This window comes from Marmota monax, unplaced genomic scaffold, assembly GCF_021218885.2.
Source record: "Marmota monax isolate L192 unplaced genomic scaffold, Marmota_monax_Labrador192_F-V1.1 WCK01_AAM20220418_F8-fsc00106, whole genome shotgun sequence".
In the NCBI taxonomy this organism is placed as follows: Eukaryota; Metazoa; Chordata; class Mammalia; order Rodentia; family Sciuridae; genus Marmota; species Marmota monax.
The window spans coordinates 260,481-287,437 of NW_026695218.1; the positions used below are offsets into that span (position 1 = coordinate 260,481).

A 26,957-nucleotide genomic window follows, 5' to 3' on the forward strand; every position below is an offset into this window, starting at 1 on the left:
GTCAGGGCTCCAGTAGAATGATTCTCAAAACTTACCAAATTATGTAGGGCTAATGGTTAGATGCAGATTTACTTGAGTCTGGGGAGAGGCCTCAGAGTATGTATTTCTAACAAGCTCTGAGGTTGCTGGTCTCTGGCCTATACTTGTGAGTCTCAAGACTCTAAAATACATGATCTCATTTAATTCCCCCACGTGTCCTTTAAGGTAGCCATACTTAACCCCATTCCACTGACTTCACTAAGCAGGGAGTGACTTGCTCAGTGTCATCTTGATAAAAAGTAGCAAAGCAGAAATCCCAACTGAGGTGATTTATCTCCTTGATCTCAAGATGTACAGTGTCCCTTTCTGTTTGAGAATGTTCTATTTATAACTTATTGCCATACTCATAAAATAAACAGGACACAAATGGGTAAAGATAAGCTGTTATTAGCATGGAGAGGAATAAGGGATAACTTCCCAACGGGAAAGGTGCTGGAGTAAGTTGGTTAAGGAATCATAGAGAACTAACATCAACCTTGAAGAATAAAAAGTAAAGTAAGCAAAGACGAACCAAGTATAAAACAACAGTAAAGCCTACCATGCCACGATCAAAGCAGGAATCAGAACGGAGAAGACCTGTGAAGAGGGGCCCAGGGTAACTTGACAGGAGGCCCCCTGAGCCGATATTTCTTTGGTTTATCTCTATTGCTCACATCATTCATTGAACACAGCAGGTATTTATTTTTTCCCACATTTTTTATTGGTGCATTATAGTTGTACATAATGATGGGATTTGTTGTTACATATTCATTCATACATACACACAATATAACGAGATAATTTGGCCAATATCGCTTCCCAGCGCTTCCCTGCTCCCTCCCTGCCTCCCACCTCTTGTTCTCTTTCCTCTGCTGATCTCCCTTGGATTTTTAGAAGATATACCCCCACCTTTGTTTTCCTTTATCCTGTCTAGCTTCTGCATATGAGAGAAACAACAACCCTTAACTTTCTAAGCTTCACTTATTTTGCTTAACGTGATGAACTTTAGTTCCATCTATTTACCTTCAAATGCCATAATTTCAGTTTTATTTATGGCTGAATAGAATAAACCTCCGTTGTGTGTGTGTGTGTGTGTATATATATATATATATATATATATATATATATATATATACATACATACATGCCACATTTTCTTATCCATTCATCCATTGATGGACACCTAGGCTGTTCCATAGTTTGGCTCTTGTGAATTGCATTGCTATAAACATGGGTATGCATGCATCACGGTAGTAAGATGCCTTTAATTCTTCAGGGAAAACACTAGAAGTGGTATAGCTGATTCATATGGTGGTTCCATTCCTAGTCTTTTGAGGAACTCCCATGCTGATTTCCATAGTAGTTGTACTAATTTATAGTCCCACCAAGTGTAAAAGTGCTCCTTTTTCTCCATATCCTCTCCAGTATTTATTATTGTTTGCATTCTTGATGACTGCCTTTCTGACTGGTGTGAGATGAAATTTCAGTGTAATGTTGATTTTCATTTCCCTAATTGCTAATAATGTTGAGCATTTTTTTTCATGTATTTGTTGGCCACTTGTATTTCTTCTTCTGAGAGGTATCTGCTTAATTCATTTGTCCATTTATTAATTGGATTATTTGATTTTTTTGGTGTAAAGATTTTTGAGCTCTTTATATACTCTAGATATTAATCCTATGTCAGAAGTATAGCTAGCAAAGATTTTTCTGCCATCCCATGGGTTCCCTTAGTCATTTCCTTTGCTATGCAGAAGCTTTTTAATTTGATGCTGTCCCATTATTAACTCTTAATTTATTCGCTGTGCTTTAGGGATCCAATTGAGAATGTCATTGCCTGTGCCTAAAAACTAGAGTGTTGACCCTATATTTTCTTCTGTAAGTTGCACAGTTTCTGATCTAATTCTGAGATCTTTGATCAATTTTGTGTTGATTTTTGTGCAGGATCAGAGATAAGAATCTAGTTTCATTCTTCTACATATGGCCCAGCACCATTTGTTAAGGAGGCTATCTTTTCTCTAATGTATGTTTTTGGCACCTTTGTCAAAGATCAGATGACTGTATCTGAGTGGGTTTGACTCTGTGTCTTCAATCCTGTAGCCAGGTACTTTCTTATTCTTATCCATAACACTACCTTGTTTTAAGAGGAACATACAGTTTGATAGGAATGGCTTCCCCTTTCTAATTCCTTTCTCCTAAGTAGACCCTTTGAGAGAAGCCTAAGGACTCTCACCCATGGGCTCACACCCATCTGTGGAGGCACTCTATAAAATGCCAGCTGTGTGGTACGTGCCCACAGGAACAACAAGGGTAATTTTCTTCTTTCAAAATTGTGACTCCAACCCTCCCCCAATTTCTCTAAGTGTTTCCTTTTAAAGAAAAGCCATGGTTCACTGCTACTGAAAATTAAAGACAACAGAATAAAGACCAAGGTCCAGGCTGGCGCTAGCTAAGGCAGAACATTAAAATCACTACTTGAATTTCTCCCCTCTTGAATATTGACAAAGACTACTAATGGAAAGCCAATCTGGAATGCAAGTTCATTTCAGACATTATTACACTTGTATCACAAATTATTTTGACTAAAATGAAGAAATGAGGTGGCCTTCAGCTGAGATGAATTAGGAAAGGTAATAACATACTGCTGCTGCTGCTACTACTATTACTACTACTACTAACAACAACAACAACAACAATAATAATAATAACTGTATGTGGCTTCCTCCACATGAACCCCTCACCACAACATGGAGTACCAAAAAAATCCAAGAGCTTATTAGGCAAATATTAGTTGATAAAGTTGAGGAGAGAAAGAACTAATCAACTCTCCCTCCTCCAAGCTATATTTCTAGCTTCTCCAACTGCAGGAACCTTGCTGTCCGAGTTTCTCTCTTCTATTTCCCCCTTAGTTCCAGGTTGTGTTTAGCAATTAGCTTTACACCTTAAGCACCCCGGCCATCCTTCCCAGTTGCCAAACCCCAGTTTGGGGGCTGTCCTCAATTCCCAATCACAAGTTGGCAGGATGTTCTGAGGATATATTCCCAATGCCCAACATTTACAAGTGCTGCTATAGCAGTTCAACAAGGTGGGCTCAAGATCCTTCCCCATATAAATATGGAAAATGTCAAGGGTATTTCCAAAGTATGGCAAGCATGTCTCATCAGATATTCAACATGAAAGGAGAAGAATTGCTGACAGAAATCTGTTAGCAGGAAAAAGAGATTGATCAAGTACAGATATTAGCCACATATATCACCCAGTAAATCAGACATTCTCACAAGACAGGTAAAGAGACATGAGAAACAAACAGGAGGGGAAAAAAACTCTAGGTGAGTGCCTCTCTCTCTCTCTCTCTCTCTCTCTCAGTATGTTGGACATTTAGAAGCATGAAATTAAAACTCATGAAAAACAGCTTTATCGACTTGCTGTGGTGACTCAAAAGTTGTTGTTTCTCCACTCAACTTTGCTGAAACACTTGATTCATGTTGTTCTTATTTAACCTAATTTGCATTGATTTAATCAGTGCTGGTATGCTTTAAATACATAATAAATTGGGATTCTGCAACTTAGATGACTTGGAATAGCTAAATTTCAATAAAGCTCATTTCAATCTGTTAATGTATACAGTTCTGCCAAGGGGTTTAAAACTGTAGAAAAGATGCAACTTGCCACATTAGAGGTGAGAAAGGTTTAAAGACACTATACAGATGAGATGATTTGTGTGATAATAAGGTGAAAAGCCATATATATCTTAATTATAGCCTAGAAGCATCTTCTAAGTTTTGAGTAGCACACTTAGAAGAAAATTCACATATAAATGCAGTGAATTTAATTTTATTCTCTTTCTTTCTTGCCAACACTCAACTCTTTTTTGCCTTTCTGTACCAGCTCTACAAATCAAGTGACATCCAAAGTGGGACCTCTTCTTGCCCATTTGGCAGCCTCTGTCACCACTTTGCCAAACTGCATGCATTAGGACGATTTTCTTCCTAGCAGCCATAGGGATTGGGTGGCTTGTATGCACTGTATTTGCTGAGTGGCTGGCTGCTGTTTACCCCAGCCTGTGCCTGAACAACCCCCCCTTCCCCAACCCTTTAGACTTTATGGCTTAATCAGCCAGCCTGCTGTCAGGAATAATTGTTTTGGCAAGAGGTGAAACTACTTGATGGTGAAATTGTTTGTCTGTCTGTTAAAGTGTTCTGCAGCACCTTAGAAGTGCCAGGACAAAATCTGCAAATGCCCAGTCCAGAGTTAGAAGCAAGAGTGAGAAGAGACAACCATCAGGAATAGCATAGGAAGAACAACACTTGCGGAGGGATAACAAAAGAAAACATCTGTGCCAGTAATAAGCAGTATGACCTTGAATAATCCCCTCATGTCTCTTGGCCTCAGTTTCATCATGTGCAAAATGAAGGGGGTTGATTTTCTAATGTCTCTTCTAGCTCCTAAGACAGCATGTGATGTCTAGGACATTTCAAATTTGTGTTCTTTTCAATTAAATGATCCATCTCAAAGATAAATGACCAGGGCAGAGCATAGTTGAATACAAAATGGAATGATTCATGCCACTATTCATATGACTTTTCCTGAAAAGTCCCACCAGTCTTTAGTGACTTTAATTCCATTGGTTGGTCTCTCCATCTTGGCTGTTAAAGGACACTCAAATTGCTTGACCAATCTGCAAGTGGAACCTGGAATCTGGTAATCCACCTTCCATCCTATCAAAATGAACATGATAGATGTGCCCACACTTTAAGTTCCTAGAGGCAGAAATGATGGGAATTCAAAGAGAGGAGCTAAAGATTCACATCCTACTACCTTTTATGACCATGGTGGTCAAGAAGGTAGGCTTACCCACATTCACTTCCCACCTGCTTACTCAGCCATCCTGAGGATTTTTTTTTTTTTTTTTTTTTTTTAAAGATGATCAACAGCCCCAGCAGACTAAATAGAAGACAGGGAGAGTTTATTCATTGCAAAGACTCCTACATACAATTAGGAGTGGAATAAACAGACCAGGGCTTCTCTTTATAATTAGGAGAGATACAACACAATTTAGTACACTCTCAAAGCTTAATCAGGAATCTTCATCATGGAAGAGGGGAAGCTTCATTATGGTTTAAACTACCTCTTTCCTACCCATTCTCTAGGACATTTTCCTGGGGTGAGGCATATTGCAGGGCTGTGCAATCGTCAGGAACAGCACATGTCAGAGTTAGTCTTCCCCATGTCATACAGCAGAATCTTTATTCGTCTACTGTGTGCCCCACAAATACCTATGTAGTCTGATGAAACCCCAGCAGGATCTCATGCAAGCCTCCTTGTACACAGATATGTTTTGCCATACTGGATCTCACATCACTGGGACTGGGATGGCTTCCCAAACCAGATGGGTTTGGAAAGCATTCCCCAATCACCACCAAAAAGGGCTGGCTCACTGCAGAACTCCAGCGCCCGCAAAGGGAGAAGGAAAAAAAAAATCATAGCCAAGCCCCAAATTATTGCCTTCTTGTGTCTTCTCTCAAGTTGCTTTTGTAAAGCAAAGGGCCAAATGTGGATTTTGCTACAGATTCTTACGTACCTTTTACACGTAGACAGCTTTGAAGCGGGGGAAATATTTTTCCAAAAGGGACAGGGGAGAGCACAGAATATTTCAATTTCCCACTTGGAAATATCTTGTCATTGATAAGGCTACCTCTACCCCCTCCCCTTCCTCTTTTTTGAAATATGGACAAAAAAAGCTGAAAGTGTTTTCCATTTCATCAAAGAACATATATTACTTTAGTGGTTCGGTAAAATGTTGGTTTTATGCCCACCCCTTTTCAATCTGCCCATGTCTGAGGTGCTCCGGGAAGACGCACAATCGTGAGCAGCTTACGACACTCAGTGAGCAGTAGGTGCCTGTGCAAGCTCGCGCCGCACACTGCCTGGCGGAGGGAAGGAGCCCGGGCGCCGCTCGCCGCTCCCCACGCCACCGCCCGCGCCGCCCGCCGCCCGCACCACCCCGCCGCCCGCACCACCCCGCCGCCCGCAAAGCATGAGCGAGCCTGCTCTCCGCAGCTGCCCAGGGCGCGAATGGCAGGCGGTCTCCGCGGAGTAAAAGGTGGCGCCGGTCAGTGGTCGTTTCCAATGACGGACATTAACCAGACTGTCAAATCCTGGGGAGTCGCGAGCCCCGAGTTTGGAGTTTTTTTTTTTCCCCCCACAACGTCACAGTCCGAACTGCAGAGGAAAAGGACGGCGGCAGGAAGGCGAAGCCCGGGCTCCGGCACGTAGTTGGGAAACTTGCAGGTCCTAGAAGTCGCCTCCCCGCCTCGCCGGCCGCCCTTGCAGCCCAGAGCCGAGCAGCAAAGTGAGACATTGTGCGCCTGCCAGATCCGCCGGCCGCGGACCCGGGCTGCCTCGGAAACACAGAGGGGTCTTCTCTCGCCCTGCATATAATTAGCCTGCACACAAAGGGAGCAGCTGAATGGAGGTTGTCACTCTCTGGAAAAGGGTGGGTAAGACACTTTTTAATTAAATTCTTTCCCGAAGATTTTTTTTTTCCTCCCTTTTCTTTGCTGCAGCATCTAACATGGACCAAATCACCATCTCTTTGATCTTTCCGTGGCTGTGAACTTTCTATGCCGCCCAGCTTTCTGCATGCTTAGAGGTGAACGTGTGGTTTTTGGGGAGGGGGGTCCTTCTTTATTTCTATATATTTATTTGATTTTTGCCCTTTTCTCCCCCTCCCCCCGCTCCCCCTCCCTCGGAATAAAATATGATGTAGATTTCTGACCGAGCGCTTCCAATGGACATTCTCCAGTCTCTCTGGAAAGATTCTCGCTAATGGATTTCCTGCTGCTCGGTCTCTGTCTATACTGGCTGCTGAGGAGGCCCTCGGGGGTGGTCTTGTGTCTGCTGGGGGCCTGCTTTCAGATGCTGCCCGCCGCCCCCAGCGGGTGCCCGCAGCTGTGCCGGTGTGAGGGGCGGCTGCTGTACTGCGAGGCGCTCAACCTCACCGAGGCGCCCCACAACCTGTCCGGCCTGCTGGGCTTGTCCCTGCGTTACAACAGCCTCTCGGAGCTGCGCGCCGGCCAGTTCACGGGGTTAATGCAGCTCACGTGGCTCTATCTGGATCACAATCACATCTGCTCGGTGCAGGGGGACGCCTTTCAGAAACTGCGCCGAGTTAAGGAACTCACGCTGAGTTCCAACCAGATCACCCAACTGGCCAACACCACCTTCCGGCCCATGCCCAACCTGCGCAGCGTGGACCTCTCGTACAACAAACTGCAGGCACTCGCGCCCGACCTCTTCCATGGGCTGCGGAAGCTCACTACGCTGCACATGCGGGCCAATGCCATCCAGTTCGTGCCCGTGCGCATCTTCCAGGACTGCCGCAGCCTCAAGTTTCTCGACATAGGATACAATCAGCTTAAGAGTCTGGCGCGCAACTCTTTTGCCGGCTTGTTCAAGCTCACGGAGCTGCACCTGGAGCACAATGATTTGGTCAAGGTGAACTTCGCCCACTTCCCGCGCCTCATCTCTCTGAACTCGCTCTGCCTGAGGAGGAACAAGGTGGCCATTGTGGTCAGCTCGCTGGACTGGGTTTGGAACCTGGAGAAAATGGACCTGTCTGGCAATGAGATCGAGTACATGGAGCCCCATGTGTTCGAGACAGTACCGCACCTGCAGTCCCTGCAGCTGGACTCCAACCGCCTCACATACATCGAGCCCCGTATTCTCAACTCCTGGAAGTCACTTACAAGCATTACTCTGGCGGGGAACCTGTGGGACTGCGGGCGCAACGTCTGTGCCCTGGCTTCCTGGCTGAGCAACTTCCAGGGGCGCTACGACGGCAACTTACAGTGCGCCAGCCCGGAGTACGCACAGGGCGAGGATGTCCTAGATGCCGTGTACGCCTTCCACCTGTGCGAGGATGGGGCCGAGCCCACCAGCGGTCACCTCCTCTCGGCAGTCACCAATCGCAGTGACCTGGGACTCCCTGACAGCTCGGCCACCACGCTCGTGGACGACGGGGAGGGGCAGCGCGACGGCACGCCCGAGCCAGCCACCGTGGCTCTCCCTGGCGAGCACGCTGAGAATGCCGTGCAGATCCACAAAGTGGTCACCGGCACCATGGCCCTCATCTTCTCCTTTCTCATCGTGGTCTTGGTGCTCTACGTGTCCTGGAAGTGTTTCCCAGCCAGCCTCAGGCAGCTCAGACAGTGCTTTGTCACGCAGCGCAGGAAGCAAAAGCAGAAACAGACCATGCATCAGATGGCTGCCATGTCTGCCCAGGAATACTACGTTGATTACAAACCTAACCACATTGAGGGAGCCCTGGTGATCATCAACGAGTATGGCTCTTGTACCTGCCACCAGCAGCCCGCGAGGGAATGCGAGGTGTGATCCTCCCAGTGGCTCTCAACCCATGCGCTACCAAAAACGCCTGGGCAGCCGGTCGGGCCGGCGGGCACCAGGCTGGGGTCTCCTTGTCTGTGCTCTGATTTGCTCCTTGACTGAAACTGTAAGGGGATCTCTCCCAGAGACTTGACATTTTAGCTTTATTGTGTCTTAAAAACAAAAACGAAATAAAACACAACAAAACCCCACCCCACAACCTTCTGGACAGTCTATCTTAAATTTCATATGAAAACTCCTTCCTCCCTTTGAAGATCTGTCCATATTCAGGAATCTGAGAGTGTAAAAAGGTACCAATCATTGATTTTTTTTTTTTGTAAACTAAAACGTTTAAAATAAAATAGCATTTACAGTTTTTACAGACTGGTGTAACCTAAATGAATTGTTACCTGTGTTACAAGAGAAGCAACAGTTACAATTTCCTTTGGATGGGGGAGGGGGTGGGAGGATACTGCCAGTGGGAGAATCAAGAAATCAAGAAGCAAAGTAGGCAGAGTCTATTTAAATGTTAAAAAGGGCAAACAAAGCTTATCAGTGTAATAATACAGATTAATTTACCCCACATGAGTAAAGACTGAAAAAAGCAAGATCTTTTATATTATCCGGGAGTGGGCAGTGTAATCTGACCATCATAAAGCAAGTGAAAGGTGGACTGAGGACTGGTCATTATTACTCAGCTTTTGAGGCAATGATCATTGTAAATGGCTTTTAAAAGGCAATGCCAGACAGTTTGTCCTATGAGCAAGAAACATTTTTGCACTTAATGTAACCATCTTTCAAATCATCTCAGAATTTTAACTACAAATGCCACTTGTTCATAATTCTTCTCTGCCTTTGATTCAATAGAACTCATAGCATTGGTGCCCTTTTTCATACCCTCCGATATTAAAGAGAGTCCCTCAGCCCCTGCTCTCTGTGGTTTCACTGAGAAGGAAGCAGAATCCCAATGTTCAGGACTGAAAGCTATGTTTCTGGAGCACATTGCTAAGACTGCAGTCAGCTTAAGCTCCTGAGCAATGACAGCACACTCCTAGTTACTGTGGGGAAAGAGGAATTCCTGACTCAGGATGAATGCCTGCAGGGTAATGACTTGTAGCAAGAGAATTTAGGGACAGACTTGATACAGCAGGGATGGGGGTGGGGTGAGAGAAGATCATCATTTGATTCTGTGTTTGCATATTACTGAGATGGGAATAATTTGTTAACTCGGGGCAGAAAAAGCTGCCTGTTCTCAGATGGCCCTTTTGTGTAATGCTTGCTTTCCCTGTTTTTCACTTTTGTTCTTTGTTGGGATTATTGGCTGCTCCTTCCCACCCTCATAGGTTTTCAGATTCACCACTGCGATGTTAGCTTTTTATTAAACTCCATTAAGAGTGAGGAGGCAGTGGTGATGGTAGTTAGTGGGTTCTGGGAAGGGCAATGGGGAGGGGAGTATGTATTGGATGGAAGGGTTTTTCACCAGCTAACAATTTAATCAGATGTATGATTGAAATAAAGTATCATGGATGGCAGATGGTGAACACTGAACCAATCAGTCCATGTCCAGAAATATTTTTCTCACCCTTCTAAATGATACTAAAGACTGGCATCTCTTTCTATTTCTACTCCCCCCCCCCACACACACACATTTTAAGAGATAAGTCCAAATAGCAGGAAGTGGGATGAGGAACAAACACAACACCATCCCCCAAAATGCAAATGCCTCTAGTCACCAACCTAAAGAGGCAAAATCAGCTTTTTGAAATGCAGAACAGTATCACTATATGGTTTACTTAAGCTGAAGATTAATTGTAGATTTTTCTTCTGCCTATGGAGAAATCAATATGCCTAAAACTATGGCTTCTATGAGGCTCTTGCAAGAGAAATATTTTGCAAAGATCTTTTAAGATGTTAAGCCTTGAGAGACATGGGAGATAGCTTCTCTCTCTCTCTTTCCCCTCCTATCTTATCTCTCTCTCTCTCTCTCTCTCTCTGTCTCTCTCTCTCTCTCTCTCTCCCTCCCTTCTCCCCTCCCCCACTCATTCTGACCAGCAAACTTCATCTTGCTTTGTTTATAATTGAGACACTACTTTATGCTTTATGACACATTCCATGTACGTAACACCCATTCAGACTGTTAATGTTCTAAGAGAGAAGGGCTTCAAAAACTTTGAGGATGGGTTTTGGATTTAGTCAAAGCATAGTCATTTGGAATTGCCACTCTAAACAGCATATCACTTGGAGGGCAGGAGTAATAGGAACAAGGATGTGCCTCATATCTATAAATTAAACTGCAATAAAGAGACCTCCTCTAAAAGAGTGCATACCATTTTTTTTTTAAATTTTTGGCTTTTTAAAAAGAAAGCCATTCCCAAATTGTGGCCACTGAAGGAAGATTCCGTTAACTTAACCTCCTCATAGGAAGGTTACAGGAATGCATTGCCAAAAGCTGCTCTTGCTTGGCGCATGGAAGGGTTGTGTTGGTGTGCTTATAGGGAAAGCTTCCAGGAGCAAAGATTTTCTGGCAAACATCAGAACTACCGGTTCCCCCAAATCCTCTAGAAAAAAAATGGACATTGGAAACTAATTTATTTCCTGATCCCAATTTTATTTTGTACTTTTAAAAAATGTAGTCAGGAGAAAGAGAGAATAATCATGCTTTGTTTTCTGCTTTCCCCTTACTCTATGACTAAAATATCATGTATTTGGAAGACCTTAAATCCATGGAAATCTAATGAAAGATCTTTGGAAAAAGGAATCTACAATCTGGGACTTTGGGAACAAATGATAGCCATAGAAAGCTGTGTTCTTAATTTGTGTGTGTGTGTGTGTGTGTGTGTGTGCATGTTTCTGTAATGGTATGTATTTGCAGGCAAGCAAATATGTTTTCTAAACAAACAGAGAAATTTAGCTCACACATCCTTTCATGGTCCTGTGCCTCTTACTTTGAGAAGGGCAGGGTAGGGAGAAGCCAAGAATAAGGGAGAATGGTAGTTTTAACTAAGGTTTTGTGACACTTTTTTTTTCTTTCTCAAATTAATTAATCTTTAAGCTTCAAGAAACTTGCTCTGACCCCTCTAAGCAAACTACTGAACATTTAAAAGGGGATCTAAATTTTAAAGGTATAGCACTTTTTTTTTCTTCCCACAGAGGGTGCTAATCTCATTATCCTGTACTATCTGAAAAGAATTTAAGGCCACAATTCATGTCTCTTCCTGGGCATTGTGATGGATTAACCCCCCATTTGCAGTTGCTTCCCAGCTGATTAAAGTTCAGCAATGGTATTGAGGTTTTTCAAGTATTTATATAGAAAAAAGTATTTTCCAATGACAAATGATGCTCTCACATTAGGCTTAGCTCTGGTAGTTTCTTAGGTTGTACCAGAGGAGAAGGTTAAATGAAACCAATCTTTTAACAGTTCTCAAAGGAAAGGAAGCCCTTGACATAAGACACAGCCAGAGATAGTTGGGACCACCTGTCCCACAACATGTACCATATGCTATAAAGTTGCCATCATACAGAAAAGATTATTTCAGTAAAAGGAAATTTTTTTTAAAATCACTTTTCACATTTTCCCAAGCTCTTCAAAGTACAAGAGTACCTTACCTTTTTTCCCCCCAGCTTTCAGGAAGGCAGACATTTGGTATGACTTAGCATCAACAACACATTTATGAGTATGTGTAAGTAATTAAAGGGACAAACACCACTTGTTATTCCTCCCAAGTTTCCTAAGCAACTGCACACAGATCACACAGATCACTGGCGGGGATTAGGGGCCACCTGTGTTTCTAATTTGTATTAATCAACTTGTCAGCAAGTCTGACACCTGTTCTATTCTGGCATGGCCAAATAGCAGTAGCCACCAGTGGATCCATATTCTGATGAAATGAAAGTCATCAGACATTCCCTCACAGAGAAAATTATCCAAGCACCAGAATTTATATCTGTTTTTGGAGAATGAGTTATTATAATGTTTCAGGGAAGTCAAGATAAATGTCAATTAGATGGATTGTTATAGTTAATTTGAGTTTGCCAATAACATGTATTTAGTTAGAATGAAACTATTAAACTTGGAGGAGGTTTAGGGATACATATACACATTTATCTAACCATCTTCACAAATATAACCACCCAAACACATGCACACATATACATATATTTTTGTATATAAAAGTAAACATGTACATACATACTTATTGATAAATATCCATACATATAAGAACACAATCATTGATAGGCACCACCACATTACATAAATATCCAGAACTTCTTTCCTTCTCCTGTGATCAACTTTACTTAAGAAAAGATGTGATAAAACCAATCTGATGGAGATATAAAGGACTGTTATTGTTGATAGCATTTTCAAGCATTAGTTATAAGTTGGTACTGGCTTTGCAGGCTGGGGATCCTCTGCACTCTTTGTGCCATGGCAGAGTATACACACCTGTTGTCTAGTGGTGAGAACCAGCAAATTGAAATGCACTCTCAAGAGTACTTTGCACCTCAGTGGTAAGAAAAATATTTTTTCCACTTAAAAATGCTCTACCCTTGATAATTTTACTTGGGATCCAGGAGGCAAAATTCTTACTCTGACAGGAAACCACCTCCTGACTTTCCTCCAATGGACACAATTTGTCAAAGTTCTGGATTTTTGCTGAAAGTGAAAGGGTTGGCTGTTGTATCCTTATGGTTTAGACAGAGATGTAGAAGAGATGGATAAATAAAATCGCCTGAGTGTTTGCTGGAAATGGGTGCCTTTACCTTGATCTCACCACGGGAGTGGATATCAGCAACTGGTGGATATCAGGTACTGGTTCAGTCTCTCAGCTAATGATTCAGAGTGCTGGTTTTCAGTTTGATGGACTTTTCACTGTGCAATTTTCCCCTTGAATGATTGTCCCCTCCACTCCCATGCCCAACAAAGAGCCTAGACTGGACACAAGGACATATTTAGCACAAGTTTGTTGAATGATATGGGTGCAATGCTCAAATAAGTGGGCAATGTAGAACTCTATCAACACAGGGGACCTCTCTTCAGCTTCCAGGAGAAGAAATTGCCAGTGATCATCTAGTCCTATCTCTTACTAGAGGATTTTGGACTCAGACTGGCAAAGACATCCATATGTTACTATCAGGGATTTATTCACATTTCTTTCTTGGTGGTCACATGGACCATGTGTCTATGTCAGAAATTCTCAACCAGGAGCAAATTTGTCAAATGAATGTCCCAGTGGACATTCATTTGGTAATGTTGGGATACATTTTTAAATTTTGTATGAGGATGGTGGTGGGGTGCTACTGGTGTCTAGTGGGTAGAAGTCATGTATACTGATAAACATCCTATGATGCATAGGACATCATCAACATTCAACAGTTATTTGACCCAAAACTTCAAGAGTACTGAGCTTGATTCTAACCCTGCATCATGGTGGAAATTAATATGTGACTAAACATGCTGTGCCCAGCTCTGCATAGAGTGGTCTGAGTTAGCTTTTAGTTCACCTAGCTCTGTTCCCTTTCCATCTTCCTCTCTCTTGCCAAGGAACTGGAAGTCTAAAGTAAAAACCCTCAGGTTGTTTGCTAATCAGCGAAAGACCTGTAGTTAGCACATGCATCTCAAAGAACATATGGCAGAACTTAAATTAACTAGGACAAAACTAGTCAGAATTCTCCATTGACCCACTTTTTCCTTAGCAATATATTACTTAGGAAATAGAAGGGAAAGCATCAAGTTAACAGTGAAGATTTATTAATGAAAAGGAAAATAAGAGACTTGATATTCCTTCTAGGAGATGTTCTGGAGACTGAACAAATTCAGCTCCACCTGCCCATAGTTTCTCAATCCCCACCAAGACAGGAAGATAGGTGAGAATGAACTCCCATTTAAAAAAAAAAATAATCAATGTGTTTATTCTAGTGAGTAGGATGGACATGTTTATGAAAGACATCATCTCAGACCTTAGAAGCAGGATGGCTAGAGATGCAGACATCACGAATGAATGCATTTGAGGGTGGGAAGACAACGTAAATGGATAAAGTTCATGGGAAGGTGGCACCATAAAGAACTAGAAAGTTCATGTCAAAGAATGTGCTTCAGATTAAACTGGGTCCTGTTTAACCGGGACACTAAGTGCTATGGAAGAAATAGGGCCTGGAAATCAGGAGTTGGGTCTTTGACCTGGGAAGATCAGGAACCATCATACTTTGGTAAGCCTCTGTCCCTTTGTTGTTAGGAAGACTTATCAAGGTATTCCCTGAGGATGCTTCCAGTTCTAGATTCTATTTTATCATTCCCCCCCACCAAAAAAATAAAATAAAATTTGAAATAAAAGTATTTTTCATGCTAGTGTCATTTAACCAGAAAATTAAAATCTCCCTGAGTTCCCATTCCCTAGACATTCGGATTCATCAAACTTGCCTGCATGTGAATAAGAAAAGATATGTTAAAAAAATATATCACTGGGAGACAGGGGCTTCAGAGAGGTAGATAGAGAGGCTGAAAAACAAATGAGAAAGCTTAGCCACATGTGGGTGGGAAAATAGGGTTTTTAGAATGTTCAGGAAGAGTTGAAAAGAAGTCCTAGGAAGGACATACACTCGCACACAAGTGAGACCTAAGATATGTACAAAATGCCTAGGACTGTTTCTGGGGTATGTGTGTGTGGGGGGGGACAATGCAGGAAAAGATTTGTTCAGGATGCGTAAAAAAATTTCCTATAAGTGACAACAACCAATATTAGGAGTTGAGAGATCTTTAGTAAAATGAGGGCAGGAAAGGAAGAAGGAAGAGGAAGGGGGAACAGAAAAAGAGGGGGTGGGGAAAGAGAGGGAGAGAGAGATGGAGAGAAAAGGAAAGATAGAGAGGAAGGGAGAGATCATCCAGGGAGGAGAAGAAGAGAAAGATGAAGAAAAAGAAAAAAAAAACAGAGCAAGTAGAGTTTCATGATTTGTGTTTTATATTGATGAAGTAATCATCATAAATAGCTGGCTCCTCAAAGCTTTTCAGTCATTTTTTTCTTTATTCTGCTCTACCAGGTTGGCTATTTACTTCCTCTCAATGTAATGTTGGAAAGCCATTTTTTCCCCAACTGCATTATGAGAAAAAAATAATAATAATTCATTCTCCAGCTGCATCCTCTTTCTCTTTTCCTTAGCTGGAAAGATGATTCTCAACCCTGGTTGCACACTGGCACTACTTGGGAACTTTAATAAATACTGATGTCTGGATCTCACCACAAGAGGTTCTGATTTAATAGCTCTGGGGAGTGGCCTTGGTAAGGAGATTGTTTTTTAAACTTCCTAGGTGATTCTAAAGATCAGTAATCCGGAGAAGCACCGAGTGAGAGGGTCTCAGGAATCACAGCGTGTGCTGCTCAGTAATCTATAACATCTAGGTATCTGACTGCTGGTCTTTAAACATACATGGCGGATTGGCCACTGAGGGTTAAGTGAAGACCTTCCCTTCTCCCCATCAGCTCCACCTGGTGGCATGGATAGGAGAAAGATTTGTAAGCATACATGTGCTTAGAACTGGTTTCTGAGCACTTGATAATTTTCCAATTTACAATTATTATTTTATTCGTTTCATTTATCCCAACAGTCTACAAGGTAGACCAGAAAACTCAGATCTGAAGATGTCATGTAGCTTTACCCAAGGTCATTGCTACTGCTAGACGGGGCACTTGGAACTTCTTCTAAATTCTGTGTCCTTCCTTCTCTACCAATTATTTTTCCTTCTCAGATTGGTCATGTCATTATGAGATAGAGCTGACCCTGCTCAAAATACCCAAATCCATAACTCTTCCAGGAGCCCTGGAAAACACAGTGCACACATTTCTATATCTTTTCCTCCAACTGGAGTCTAGAAATTAAGTCTGTCATCATAGTCTTTCCTCTGTCCCTTTTTGTGACTATCCCCCATACCCACCCCATGCCTGATGCACATTTCTTTTCCACAGAAGCCTACAGGATGCTCAGGAGACGTCCAAAAAGATATCAATTCTTTCTGAATATCACCAACACACAATAAATGTTCCCTTTCCACTCAGCCATCAGCAGCTTTCCCACAAGCTCTTCCAAGAGTGTGAAAACTAAATCCTAGTAGGCTGTTGATTGATGAGTTGTGATAAGAGATTTTTGCTGCTTAAATAAGGGTCTTTAGGGGAACGCCTTTAGGAAATCACTCTAATGCTAGAAGTTCATGCACTAAAACAGCTGGGTGATGAATATTTGGACAGGAGATCCTGTCTTGTTCCTCTTAAATGAAACAATAGACGCAAATGCTCATGTCCTAGAACAGATCCACCAACAGTTTATGGGGCTTAAAAATAAAGCCATTGGATCTTCCAGTATATTTTACCTCCTTAAACCAATGTCCTTTTTAAAAAAATTATGCATTTTTAGGTGTTTACCATTAGTGTGTTTATTGTCAACTTAGAACCTTCAATATTGCAGACACTGTGTCAGGGACGTCTAACTCAGAGATATTGTAGGCAGCCTTGAATAAAAGGGAGAAAGCACAGCAGCATTCAAGAGCTGGATTAGTCTGCTATAGAAAGGTCTGGAAAAGCCAAGTTACACACAATTAATAGAATAATACACAATCTGTCTTCAGTTGGCCAGGGCAGTCTGATCCTTTGTTCCTCAGCTGTAGAACAACCACACACTCTGATTTTGTGTCACTGTCTACTCCATGGTGATTGCATTTTCAGTGAAATCTATATTTCCATGCAATCTGTAGGTTTTAAAATTTCTTTTTACTCTAAAAATAGTGGTCCTTCTTAGAATTCAGCCTCACTCCTTTGCTTGCTGTTCAGGCCATGTTTATCTGAGTCTCTCATATTTATTTATTTATTTTGCAAACTATTTCAAAAACACAGACAAGAACAAACATAGCATAGGGAAGAAGAGGAGACACTGCATCGTAACTGAAATGTACCTATAGAAAACTTTTCAAGTTCTACTGATATTGCTCAACTCATTTAATCAAAGTAGCACACCATTTCTTTTCTAGGGATTAAGCAAATAGTCACTGAGTGAACAACAGAATCATTTAACTTGTAAACACTTTACCTGTGAAGGAGAGGGGTACCACCAACTAGAGGACTGTGCCATCAGAGTTCTGCCAGATTCACCATGACAGTCTACAGAAGATGCCTCTATTTCTTTCTGGTGCATTTATGAAAGGCAATTCCCCCATCCACAGGAGTGTTTATTATATTTCACTTACTAAGATCTCGGCAACCTCCTAAATCCTTAACATTTTCTCATTTGAGCCTTGTGATCAACCTTCATTCTTCCTTGTTCAGAGTATTAGCATCTTCATATTAAAAATGTACCTTACCTGCCCAGAGTCACTTACTATGATGATATGTGTTAAAGGAGGCAGAGCTTGGGTTCAAATTCTGGCTGAGTGCCTTTAGCAAGCTTATTCACCTTTCTGATTGGAGAAAGGGTTGGTGCAAGAACTAAATCAGATTTAAATGAGCCACTCTTTGTAAAGTACTTAGAACAGTGAGTGGCACATGGAAGAGGATACATAAGTGTCATTTAAAAAACAAGGCATAAATATAATAAAGTCCTACAGCAAGGGAGGGGCTAAGCCTGGAAGTACCTGAGATGTTGCTCTCCAAAGCCATGTTCCCTACATTTTTTTTCTGTGATAAGATAATACCCCAAAATCTGAGTTCTTGAAAGCGCTGAGCCAGAAAGAAGAGGACAAAGGAGAAAGAGAGTGGAGTCTGGAAGTACTAGAGGGACATGCATCTTCCTTCACAGCTTTCCAGCTAGCCCAGACAACACTCACTAAGTTTTGTTTTGGTTCTTAACTGGCTGGACTTTCCCACTCTGGTCAGGCATCCCTGGAAAATCTACGCCATCACTGCAATATGTATGTGAACCTGCACACACATCTGGTTAGACATATGGGTTTGGCACCATCTTCCCACTTTCATAAAAACTGAAGGCTAGTGACCAGCTGATGGAAGCACTGTCCATGTGTGTGGGTCTTTGGTAAGACAGCAAAACTCATTTCCCCCCTGAGCTATTTGCTGTCAGCAGTCAATTCTTGAAGGAGGAAAGCCACTACACAGCTCACAATTGTTATCAAACTCCCAAGCTCTTATTTAATATTGGGCAATATTAAATCATACAGGCCCCCAGGTCACTAAGTATATATCTCCTGTTGTAACAGATTGGTTGGCATTTGAGAAGATTTTCCTTTGTGTATAAGAGTCATGATGCTATTCGAGAAAATAATACAAAGGAAGAAGTTCATATCTGAGGTTGACCCTCTCTTTTGGGAGAGGAGGTCTTGTATCAAGAGGTAGATTCTACATTCTCATTGTGCCAATTTGTTCCTGACCCTTGGGCAAGTCAATTTCACTTGTGCAGGCCTTTCTTTCTTATGTCTATGGTGTAGTGTCTCTTTCTTAGGTAGTGTAGTGTCTGTAGTGTCTGTTTGTAGTGGATTTTAATTCTCTGATTTGGTAGTCAGGGTCTGGAGTTGAAAAGGTGAAGGAAAGTAAGGGTCATTTCCAACACACTCTTCTTTTCTATCACTTATCAACAGGCAAAGTGGTGAATTTATCAAACTTTCACCAAGGGTAGGCTCCAATTCCCTTAGAGATCTCCCCAACCTCACAAATAGAAACTGTGTGGTCAGAGGGAGCATTTTATTTTGTACATACATATGCAAAATTGGTTCTGTTCTAAAGCACACTCTTCTTGTGATTCATCCATAGAATGATTAGTATGTGCTCTGCTCCAGCTGGAGACGAGAATATTGGGAATGCTTTGCCTACAGTGAAACCTCAATACATGAATCTATATCTCCAGTGAAAGCATTAAATGTCAGGGAACTGAGAACTGTCTTCTCTTCAGTGTTTTACTTGTGTCTTTGCTGGTGTGTTTTGTTGTTATTTGTTTTATCCTTCTTTTCTTACCTTCCAACCATCAGTCTGTCTTTTATTTATTTATTTTTTGACTCAATTCATAGTTAATGAGCTTTATCATACATTCTCAATGGGGACAATATTGCACTGAGGAGCAAAATTTTTTCTTATGGGTAGAAAAAGAAAAACCCTTACTGGTTTGTATGTATAATGCACAGATACACCTATAGTACATAAAATATATAATGTATGTGTGGGATTAAAATTCAGGGTATGGGATTAACTAGGAAAATATCTGATTTTGGGGAGGTGATAATGAGAAAAGGGCTGGGAGGCATTGAACAGGATGTTGATTGACAAGGGGAAGAGACAAGAGCAAACAGTAAAAGCATAGGTTACCAATCGAGGCTTTGAGAAGGCACTTGATAATAAAAACTAGGATTCAAAGACTTTTTGGACAGCTACAGTTTCATTTAGGGGACTTGATCTCCTCAACCCCTCCTGTACTCAGCACATTCCAGAACTGTCTTTATTTACAGGCTTCATGGCATATTAAAAACAAAACAAAAGAAACAACTATTGGGCATGGAATTAATAGACAGAGCCCTGGTACTGTCTATGCCATTTACTGGCTTAGATAAATCATCACCTTTTGGACCTCAATTCCCTGAACTATAAAATTCAGAAAATAATCCCTGCTCAGTCTATTTCCTAAGAATCTGGTTAGGATCAGATGAGATAATGTGAGTGATAGAATCTCCAAAGCTGTGAGGTCCTATGCAAGGATTTAAGGTGAACTCTTAGTTTGTGAACTCTTAGGGTAGTGGTGACAAGAGCTGTGTAACTGGCTACCTGCACAGTATGGCTTCCTAGGACCATATGTTCTAAGCTCTTATTTAATTCCTGCCATTAGTCATTTTTCTGAATAAAGTCCCACATGACTCCTTTGTTGAGCACTTATGTGGCAGGGAGGCCATGAAACTGAAAGAAGGCCGCTAGCTCTATAACAGGACATCTTACCCTTGACTCCCTTCCACCCCATGGAACAGAGTCTGACTCAAGAGGTCCAAATGCCTGAGGACAGGTGATTACATCAGCTTTGTGAACCTACTGTCTCCACCTCTAGAATGGTCATACACATACACCTTGCAGGATTTTAGGAAGATTAGCTGATTATCAGGTTATGCATATCAAGTCTACCAAAATGTTGCCCAATAATAAATTCTCAACCAGCAATCATCCTGGCCCCATTCTTTCACCACCATGTTCACATGTTGTATTTATAAAAATAAAGCCTGGGAAAAGTGATGGCATGAAGAGCTATTGATTTCTAGAAGTGTAAACTAAATAGAGGCTTTAAGAGGGGAATTAATTAATTTTTATGTATTTATTTATCTATTTCTGGGTATGGAACCCAGGGTGGCTGTACCATTGAGCTACATCATTGGTCCATTTTTATTTATTATTATTATTTTTTTGTCTTAGGGTCTTCCTAAGTTGTTAAGGTTGGCCTTGAAGTTGGGATCCTCTTGCCTAGCCTCCTAAGTCAGTGGGAAGACAAATATGTATACCAAGCCTGGAATTTTAGAGGTTCAATTCAGGAGAACACTAGAACTGTCATATAGGAATTATCTCTACAGAGGGAAGAGCAGGACTGGTGCTTAGTAGCAGAAGTATCAGTACAGAATAATTAACACAGTAATTGGAATGAAGGGGAGACAACGGCTCTCTTTCCTTGGGGTCAGATAGCATTAGTAAAGAAGGGGGTCAAGTAGCATTAGTGACAAAGATACCCTCATGCAGGGCCTTCCCTAGCAGATGTTCTAAGACCTGCCTCAGATGACTGTATTCTTCCTCCTCTTCTGCTTGTTTTTTTTTTTTTTTTAATATAATGATTCTTCCCATTTCTATCAACAGATTCAATACCCCTGTCTTCTTTTTCTGAGCGTACCTCTCCCCAACAGCATATACCTGCTTGATCTTCTGAGAACTTAAACAGAGACTCCGGGAAGAAAGTGGAAGCAGAAGTCCAGCTTGGTTCATTGAGAATCACCCGTACACCATATCCTTGCCACTGAGAGTGCACCATTCACTTTTCTGAGCCTTCAAGCACTCTCTTCCCCTATGGTCCTGTATCTGTCAGCCTGTGAGACAACATTCTTGGATCCCACGGCCAAGCAGCCCTGAACTCCAGCACAATTCAGCCACACATGGAGCATCAAGCAGACTGCTGGGCTCCACCTGCTTCTCCAGGGTCACCAACCCAAAGGATGAAGCAGATGTAAGACAGGGAAGGCACCTGTCTTTGTTTTCATTTTCTACCAGGCCCAGCTCTTTGGGAAAAAAAAAAAAAGAAGATTCGTGCTCCAAGCTGGTGCTGCCAAGCTTCCTCCTCTGCCTTCCTTGTCCAAGCACTCCACCGTCTGTGCAGACTGCATAACAGCAATTTCTGGAAACTGGCTGCAGAATCTGGGCCAGTCCAGAGGCAATGAATCCTGGTATCTGTGTGGTGGGGTTTTAAGGATTGTATTTTTCACCTTAATTCTTTTAACTACTGCCAGGTCTTTGAAGCACATCTGTCACCAACAGCTTCTATTTGTAAAATGAGACTGAAGCTATCGTCTCCAGAGAAATTTCGGAATCTTCTCTTGTAGTTCAATGCTTTTTCACTAACAGCTTGGCTCACAAAGTACGACTGCGGTAAATATTAAAGAATGTTAATAAAAATGAGATAAAACACCCAGGGATCTCTTTTTTCCCCCCCAAATTCTGCTTTGCTCACTACAAAAGTTTATCTTGACAGGAAATTTACTTCTGTGATCCACATCATTTCCCAAAGCAATTTTCCAACAGCAAACATAAATTTGTGGAGATCGCTAAGAGGTTTTTCAATCCCTGTGCGAAGGAGGTCATGGGGTTTCCACTGTTTGTCTCACCTTCAGGTAAATGTCCCATACTTGGGACACTCTCACAGGGGAACCCTGAGCAGCCACTAAAGGTCAAGGCCTGGAAGTGTGTTTTTGCATTTCTAACATAAACAGAGTTAGCAGGGGGAAATGATTTGAGCATCAAGATTAAATCTTGGGATGGTAATTAAGTCATTAACTAAGAAAATAATTGCCTAAGCCCACAGATCTGCACTCTCCAATGGGATGAAGCACTAAGTAAATGTAATGGCTTTACATTGCAGTGACCTTTAAGCTGGTTAATACATACATTTATACTCTACCAGAAGTGCAAATTAAGTACTTATCATGAGATAAAATTTGTGTTCTCCTCTTTGTTGTGTTTGCTTGGTCCTTGGCCTTTGAGTCCCAAGAAATGAAAAAAAAAATGACTAAAGTTTGGAATGCAATACACCTAATATGAGTCCCAGCTCTGTAGTACACCAGCTGTATGATATGGAGAAACAACTTCATCTCTATTACTCTCAGAATGGTTTGGAATTTCTACTTTGAAGGTGTTGCGAAAATTAGTATTAATGTATGCAAAGCATTTTACACATGGTGGGTGCACAGTAAGCATTCAATAAGTATCATTAGCATCAGCAGTTATCATTATCATCATCTTCACATTTGGTACCAAACATAACTATTACCAGTTAAATGTATTTTTTGCTGTACACAGTGACTCTCCTTTATAATGCTATTTGCAATACAGTGTAATTCAGCCTATAGACCTCAGTAGATGGTATCACACAAAATAACATATGTGATAGCATTTTATAAGTGTAAGGTTTGATGAAAACATAAGAAACCACTAAGGGGTCTTTTTCGTCTATCCAAATCAACCCCCAGGTGCCAGTTATTTTCATAACCTTCCCTATGCTCCTACCTGCTCTGTTATCTCCTTTCCTTTACACTCATTCAAAGTTTCATGATGAAAGAACATGCAGTTGAAGGTGCACACATACCTATGCAGCCTTCTTCAATGCCCTCAGCTTGCTCTGGGCTTTGTCTTTTACCACCAGAAGTTGTAAGAACCAGTCATTGTTCATAGCACTCATCTTAACCATCTGGGCTGCCCCTCGAGATTTCTTTCAATTGTATTATTCATCCACTTTCTGTAGTATGCATATATATTTTGTGTCATATTACACACTGGTCATGGTTAGGGGACAACTTATTTGCATCAATTCAGTTCAGTTAGTTTCTAGGCACCATGGGGTGACACAAAAGAAAGCAAGACATGGTTCTACTCTCAAAGTGTTTACAAACCAATGAAATAGGCACAATGTCCACACATGTGATGACAAACTAAGGTTGAAGAAGATGCACACTATACTTCAGGTATAGCAAGTTCCCCTGAGGATACAGAAAAAGGAGAGGAGTTTATCAATTCAGAAAATGGGTCGGAAGTTGAACAGGGTTTGATTAAAAAAAAAAGATGGACTTTGTACTGAGTTCAGGTGGGAGGGATTAGACAGGCAGAATGAGAGAAAAGAGCTTTCAAGGAGAACAGTCCATGATATGCAGCAGCATGGACGCAGGCGAGCGAGCGGGAAGTGTCAGCTGGGCATACTGGTGAGGTACTCAACAGCATGTGATGATACGATTTTTCATAAGTAGACACTTAATCAGCAGGATAATCTAGAATCTAATTTTGTTCCATTTTGGTAAAGAATGTATCCTATCGACAACAGGATGAGTAAGTGAGAAAACAGCTAATCACTCTAGGATCCTTCCTCCACACTCTCTGCTAAAGAGGAACAGAATCCAGAGTAGTGTTTCTGCAGGCTCCTGAGGCGAGAATTGTCTCACAGGGAAAGAAACAGAAGGAAGTGCTTGAAGGGGGTTGATGGAGAATCTAGAGCAACAAAAGACTTAGGAAAAAATATCTAAAACTGGAGGATAATGTGGTTGCATCTAGTGGGGATATGGGAAGTGATGGATTTATCTGAAATTGGAGTATAATGTGGTTGCATCTAGTGGGAAGTGACGGGACTCCGTAGGAAATGGTTACGAGGGACTCTTAAGAGGTGGGGTCATAGGGACCCGTGTTTCACTTATCTGAAGACACTCTAGTGCTCAAACATGGCAGGAAGGAGCAGTTCTGCCTGCCTTCGGGGGAACATGAGGGCACAAGACAATAAACAAGGTAAATGGGAGTTAGGTGGCCCAAAGATCAGAACACCATTCCTGAAAGTTCTGGACCAATATTTGACCTCCAGGGCCACTGCGTAATCAAGAGATTGGGATGGTAAGAGAATCTTATAGTGATTAAAAGTCAATTTTGAAAGAGAAAAACTGAGCAAGTGAAATATTTTTACCCTTATTTTAAAATGAATTTTATACCTATTTCATTGGCTGTTACCATACAACCCTGCCCTATATAATAACATGCAAATAGTCATAGTTGAAACGTTACCAGTATTTGTTACAAGTTCATTTTGAAGGCTCATCAGTCAGAAGGCAATCTAATTCTCCATCAAATCTGAGTGTCTGATGAACATTCAAGGGGATGTTAACTTTTATTTACAAGAGTCATGGCTTCTCTGAGTTTTATCAGTTTTCATGAGTACCAAGTGGGCCCACTGAGACCAAACAAAGGGATATATGGGGACTGATGACTGGGTCTGCAGAATAAAAAACTAGAAGCAAAGGTGACCATCAACCTCTCCATGAATGCCCTGGAATAAAAGAGAAATGATTCCAAGGTAAGAATACCACCAAGATACCCTGTCCTGGTCTTGAGGGATAGGTTAGGATGTAGTTGTCATTAGGGATGGACCCTTTCTCAGTACTACGCTGGCAAATGAAACTTGTGATACAAAAGATACCAGTGTGGTAAGTGCTATTGATACTGTCATTCCCCATCTTCTCTATCCCTCACGGTAGAGTCTACCACCAGGATAAAGGCTAAAAATGATATAGGCTCAGTTTGTCAGCTTCCTAAAGCCAGCTCATGACTGACCAGGTGGACAGGTGTCCTTGATGGAAATTCTCAGTAATATGTTTTTTTTTTTTCCCCAAGGGAAGAAAAAAGTTATCAAAATTCTAAATGGAGTCAGGTAGGGCCAGTTCAGTTAGAAAGCTAAAAGCACAAGGTCAGTATCTCAAGGTGCCAGTGGAAACATCATCTCTCAAGGAACAGGGTTGAATCTTCCTCTGCCCCTGAGAGAATTTTGAGGGATTCCTGATGGAAAAAGGGGGATTGAAGGTCAGTAGTGACAGTAGTGAGGGATGATGCGGGGGGTGGGGGGTATTGATGGTTTCACAACAGAGGGAAGGGAAATCAATGGCGGGAAGACTCCATTGAAGAGGAAATGAAGAAGAGGCTGGTTAGGGCCACTGAGAGCAGAAATGAGAGAGGTCATTCCATAGTTTCTGCTCCCAAGCTCAGTCACGGGAAAGGAGGGACTGAAGGAAGTACTCAAGACAGGGCTCAGAGCTGAAACCTCTCCTCACTGCCTTTGCAGTGGTTAATCTTATCCTTTGACGGCCCACTTTAGAACAGGTGGCCAGAGGATGTTAAGGCCTTTTCTGTTTTTGGAGTAGCAGTACGGTACCGTCCAGACTTAGGCCTTTACAACTCCCCAATTCTCTTGCATTTCCCTTCTATTGTTAATTCCACATCTTCAACTTTTAAAAAATGGAATCCTTGGTTAAGATATTAAAATAATTCCTTAAGAACTTGGGTGGTCCCAGTGAATTTATAATGCTCCTTGCTATAACTGCGGTTAAAGCAGGAAGACAAAATTCCTTCCCCTATGTTTAGCTGAATGGAATTATTTCACTCACACAAATTTGCTTTCTCATGGAAACTGAGATAATATGACTGCAAATACTTGACATGATAATTAACCATTCAGATTATTAGTGGCTGGTTGATTTCCTTCTAGCCCCTTCTTCATTCTTTCCCCTGCCCCCCCACCATGACCTCTTCTTTTATTTACCCTTTGCTGTGGTTTGAATATTGTTTGTCCCCTTCAAAATCATATAGGAGTGTCATCCCCAACTTTTATGTTAATGACATTTAGAGGTGGAAACTTAATCTGATTATGTTGCTTAGAGGTGGGACCTCTGTGAGGTGATTAACTTAGGCCCTTAGATTATCATAGTGGAGGCCAGATGATTGAATCCTGATAGTTTCCTAAGAAGAAAAGGAGAGAACACAAAGAGAGATATATATACACATTCCTGCCATGGTGTGATGCAGCCAGGGGCTGAAGGGACAATGCCAGGGTCTGTGACATGCTGTTTGGATTTTCAGCTTCCTAAACCATGAGAAAAACAAACAAAAAACATGTCTTATCTGTAAAGTAGCTTGCCTCAGGTATTTCATTATAGTAATAAAAAGCAAATATTCCCTTTCTTGTCCTGTCCCCTCTTCTATCCTTCTATTACAGCATTTGCAGTGGCTGTCCTCCCTGTGAGAAAAGCTGTCCCTCCAACTTTAGATAGCACGAAGATATTCTTCCCAGCTGCCTTCAGCTGCAAAGAAGGTATTTGGGAGACACATACAAATTATATCATCTGTTATATCTCATGTGATATTTTTCCATTGCAGTTATGCTATTAAGTGGGTTCTTTCCTAGCTGATCAAACAAGACTTATTCAAAATTCAACTCAAACATGTTACAAGTTCTACATCTAGGGTTGCATTTATGAGGTCCCTATGCAAGTAGGTCTCACATGCCAAGTCTACCTTATTACTTACCCTTTG

The 26,957-nt window shown here is 41.7% G+C and overlaps 2 protein-coding genes across 5 annotated transcripts in view; one reads left to right on the plus strand and one right to left on the minus strand.

Annotated features, from left to right (window-relative positions):
- Positions 1-26,957, minus strand: part of Ctnna2 (catenin alpha 2) — a 1,018,251-nt gene that overhangs the window by 259,590 nt on the left and 731,704 nt on the right. The gene's annotated exons all lie outside the window — the stretch shown is intronic.
- On the plus strand, positions 6,019-22,570 carry Lrrtm1 (leucine rich repeat transmembrane neuronal 1). Of its 4 annotated transcripts, none has more exons than XR_009225690.1 (2): positions 6,019-8,711; positions 21,210-22,570. XR_009225690.1 is itself a non-coding variant. In XM_058575125.1 (2 exons), the coding sequence occupies exon 2, from the start codon at positions 6,844-6,846 to the stop codon at positions 8,407-8,409; it is 1,566 nt and encodes a 521-aa protein (XP_058431108.1). In that variant the 5' UTR covers positions 6,019-6,667; positions 6,785-6,843; the 3' UTR covers positions 8,410-8,824. The 4 variants fall into 4 exon arrangements, 3 of the variants coding, with proteins under 3 accessions (XP_058431108.1, XP_046288378.1, XP_046288375.1); XM_058575125.1 differs by lacking the exon at positions 21,210-22,570 and having other exon boundaries at positions 6,019-6,667; positions 6,785-8,824; XM_046432422.2 differs by lacking the exon at positions 21,210-22,570 and having other exon boundaries at positions 6,019-6,515; positions 6,785-8,824.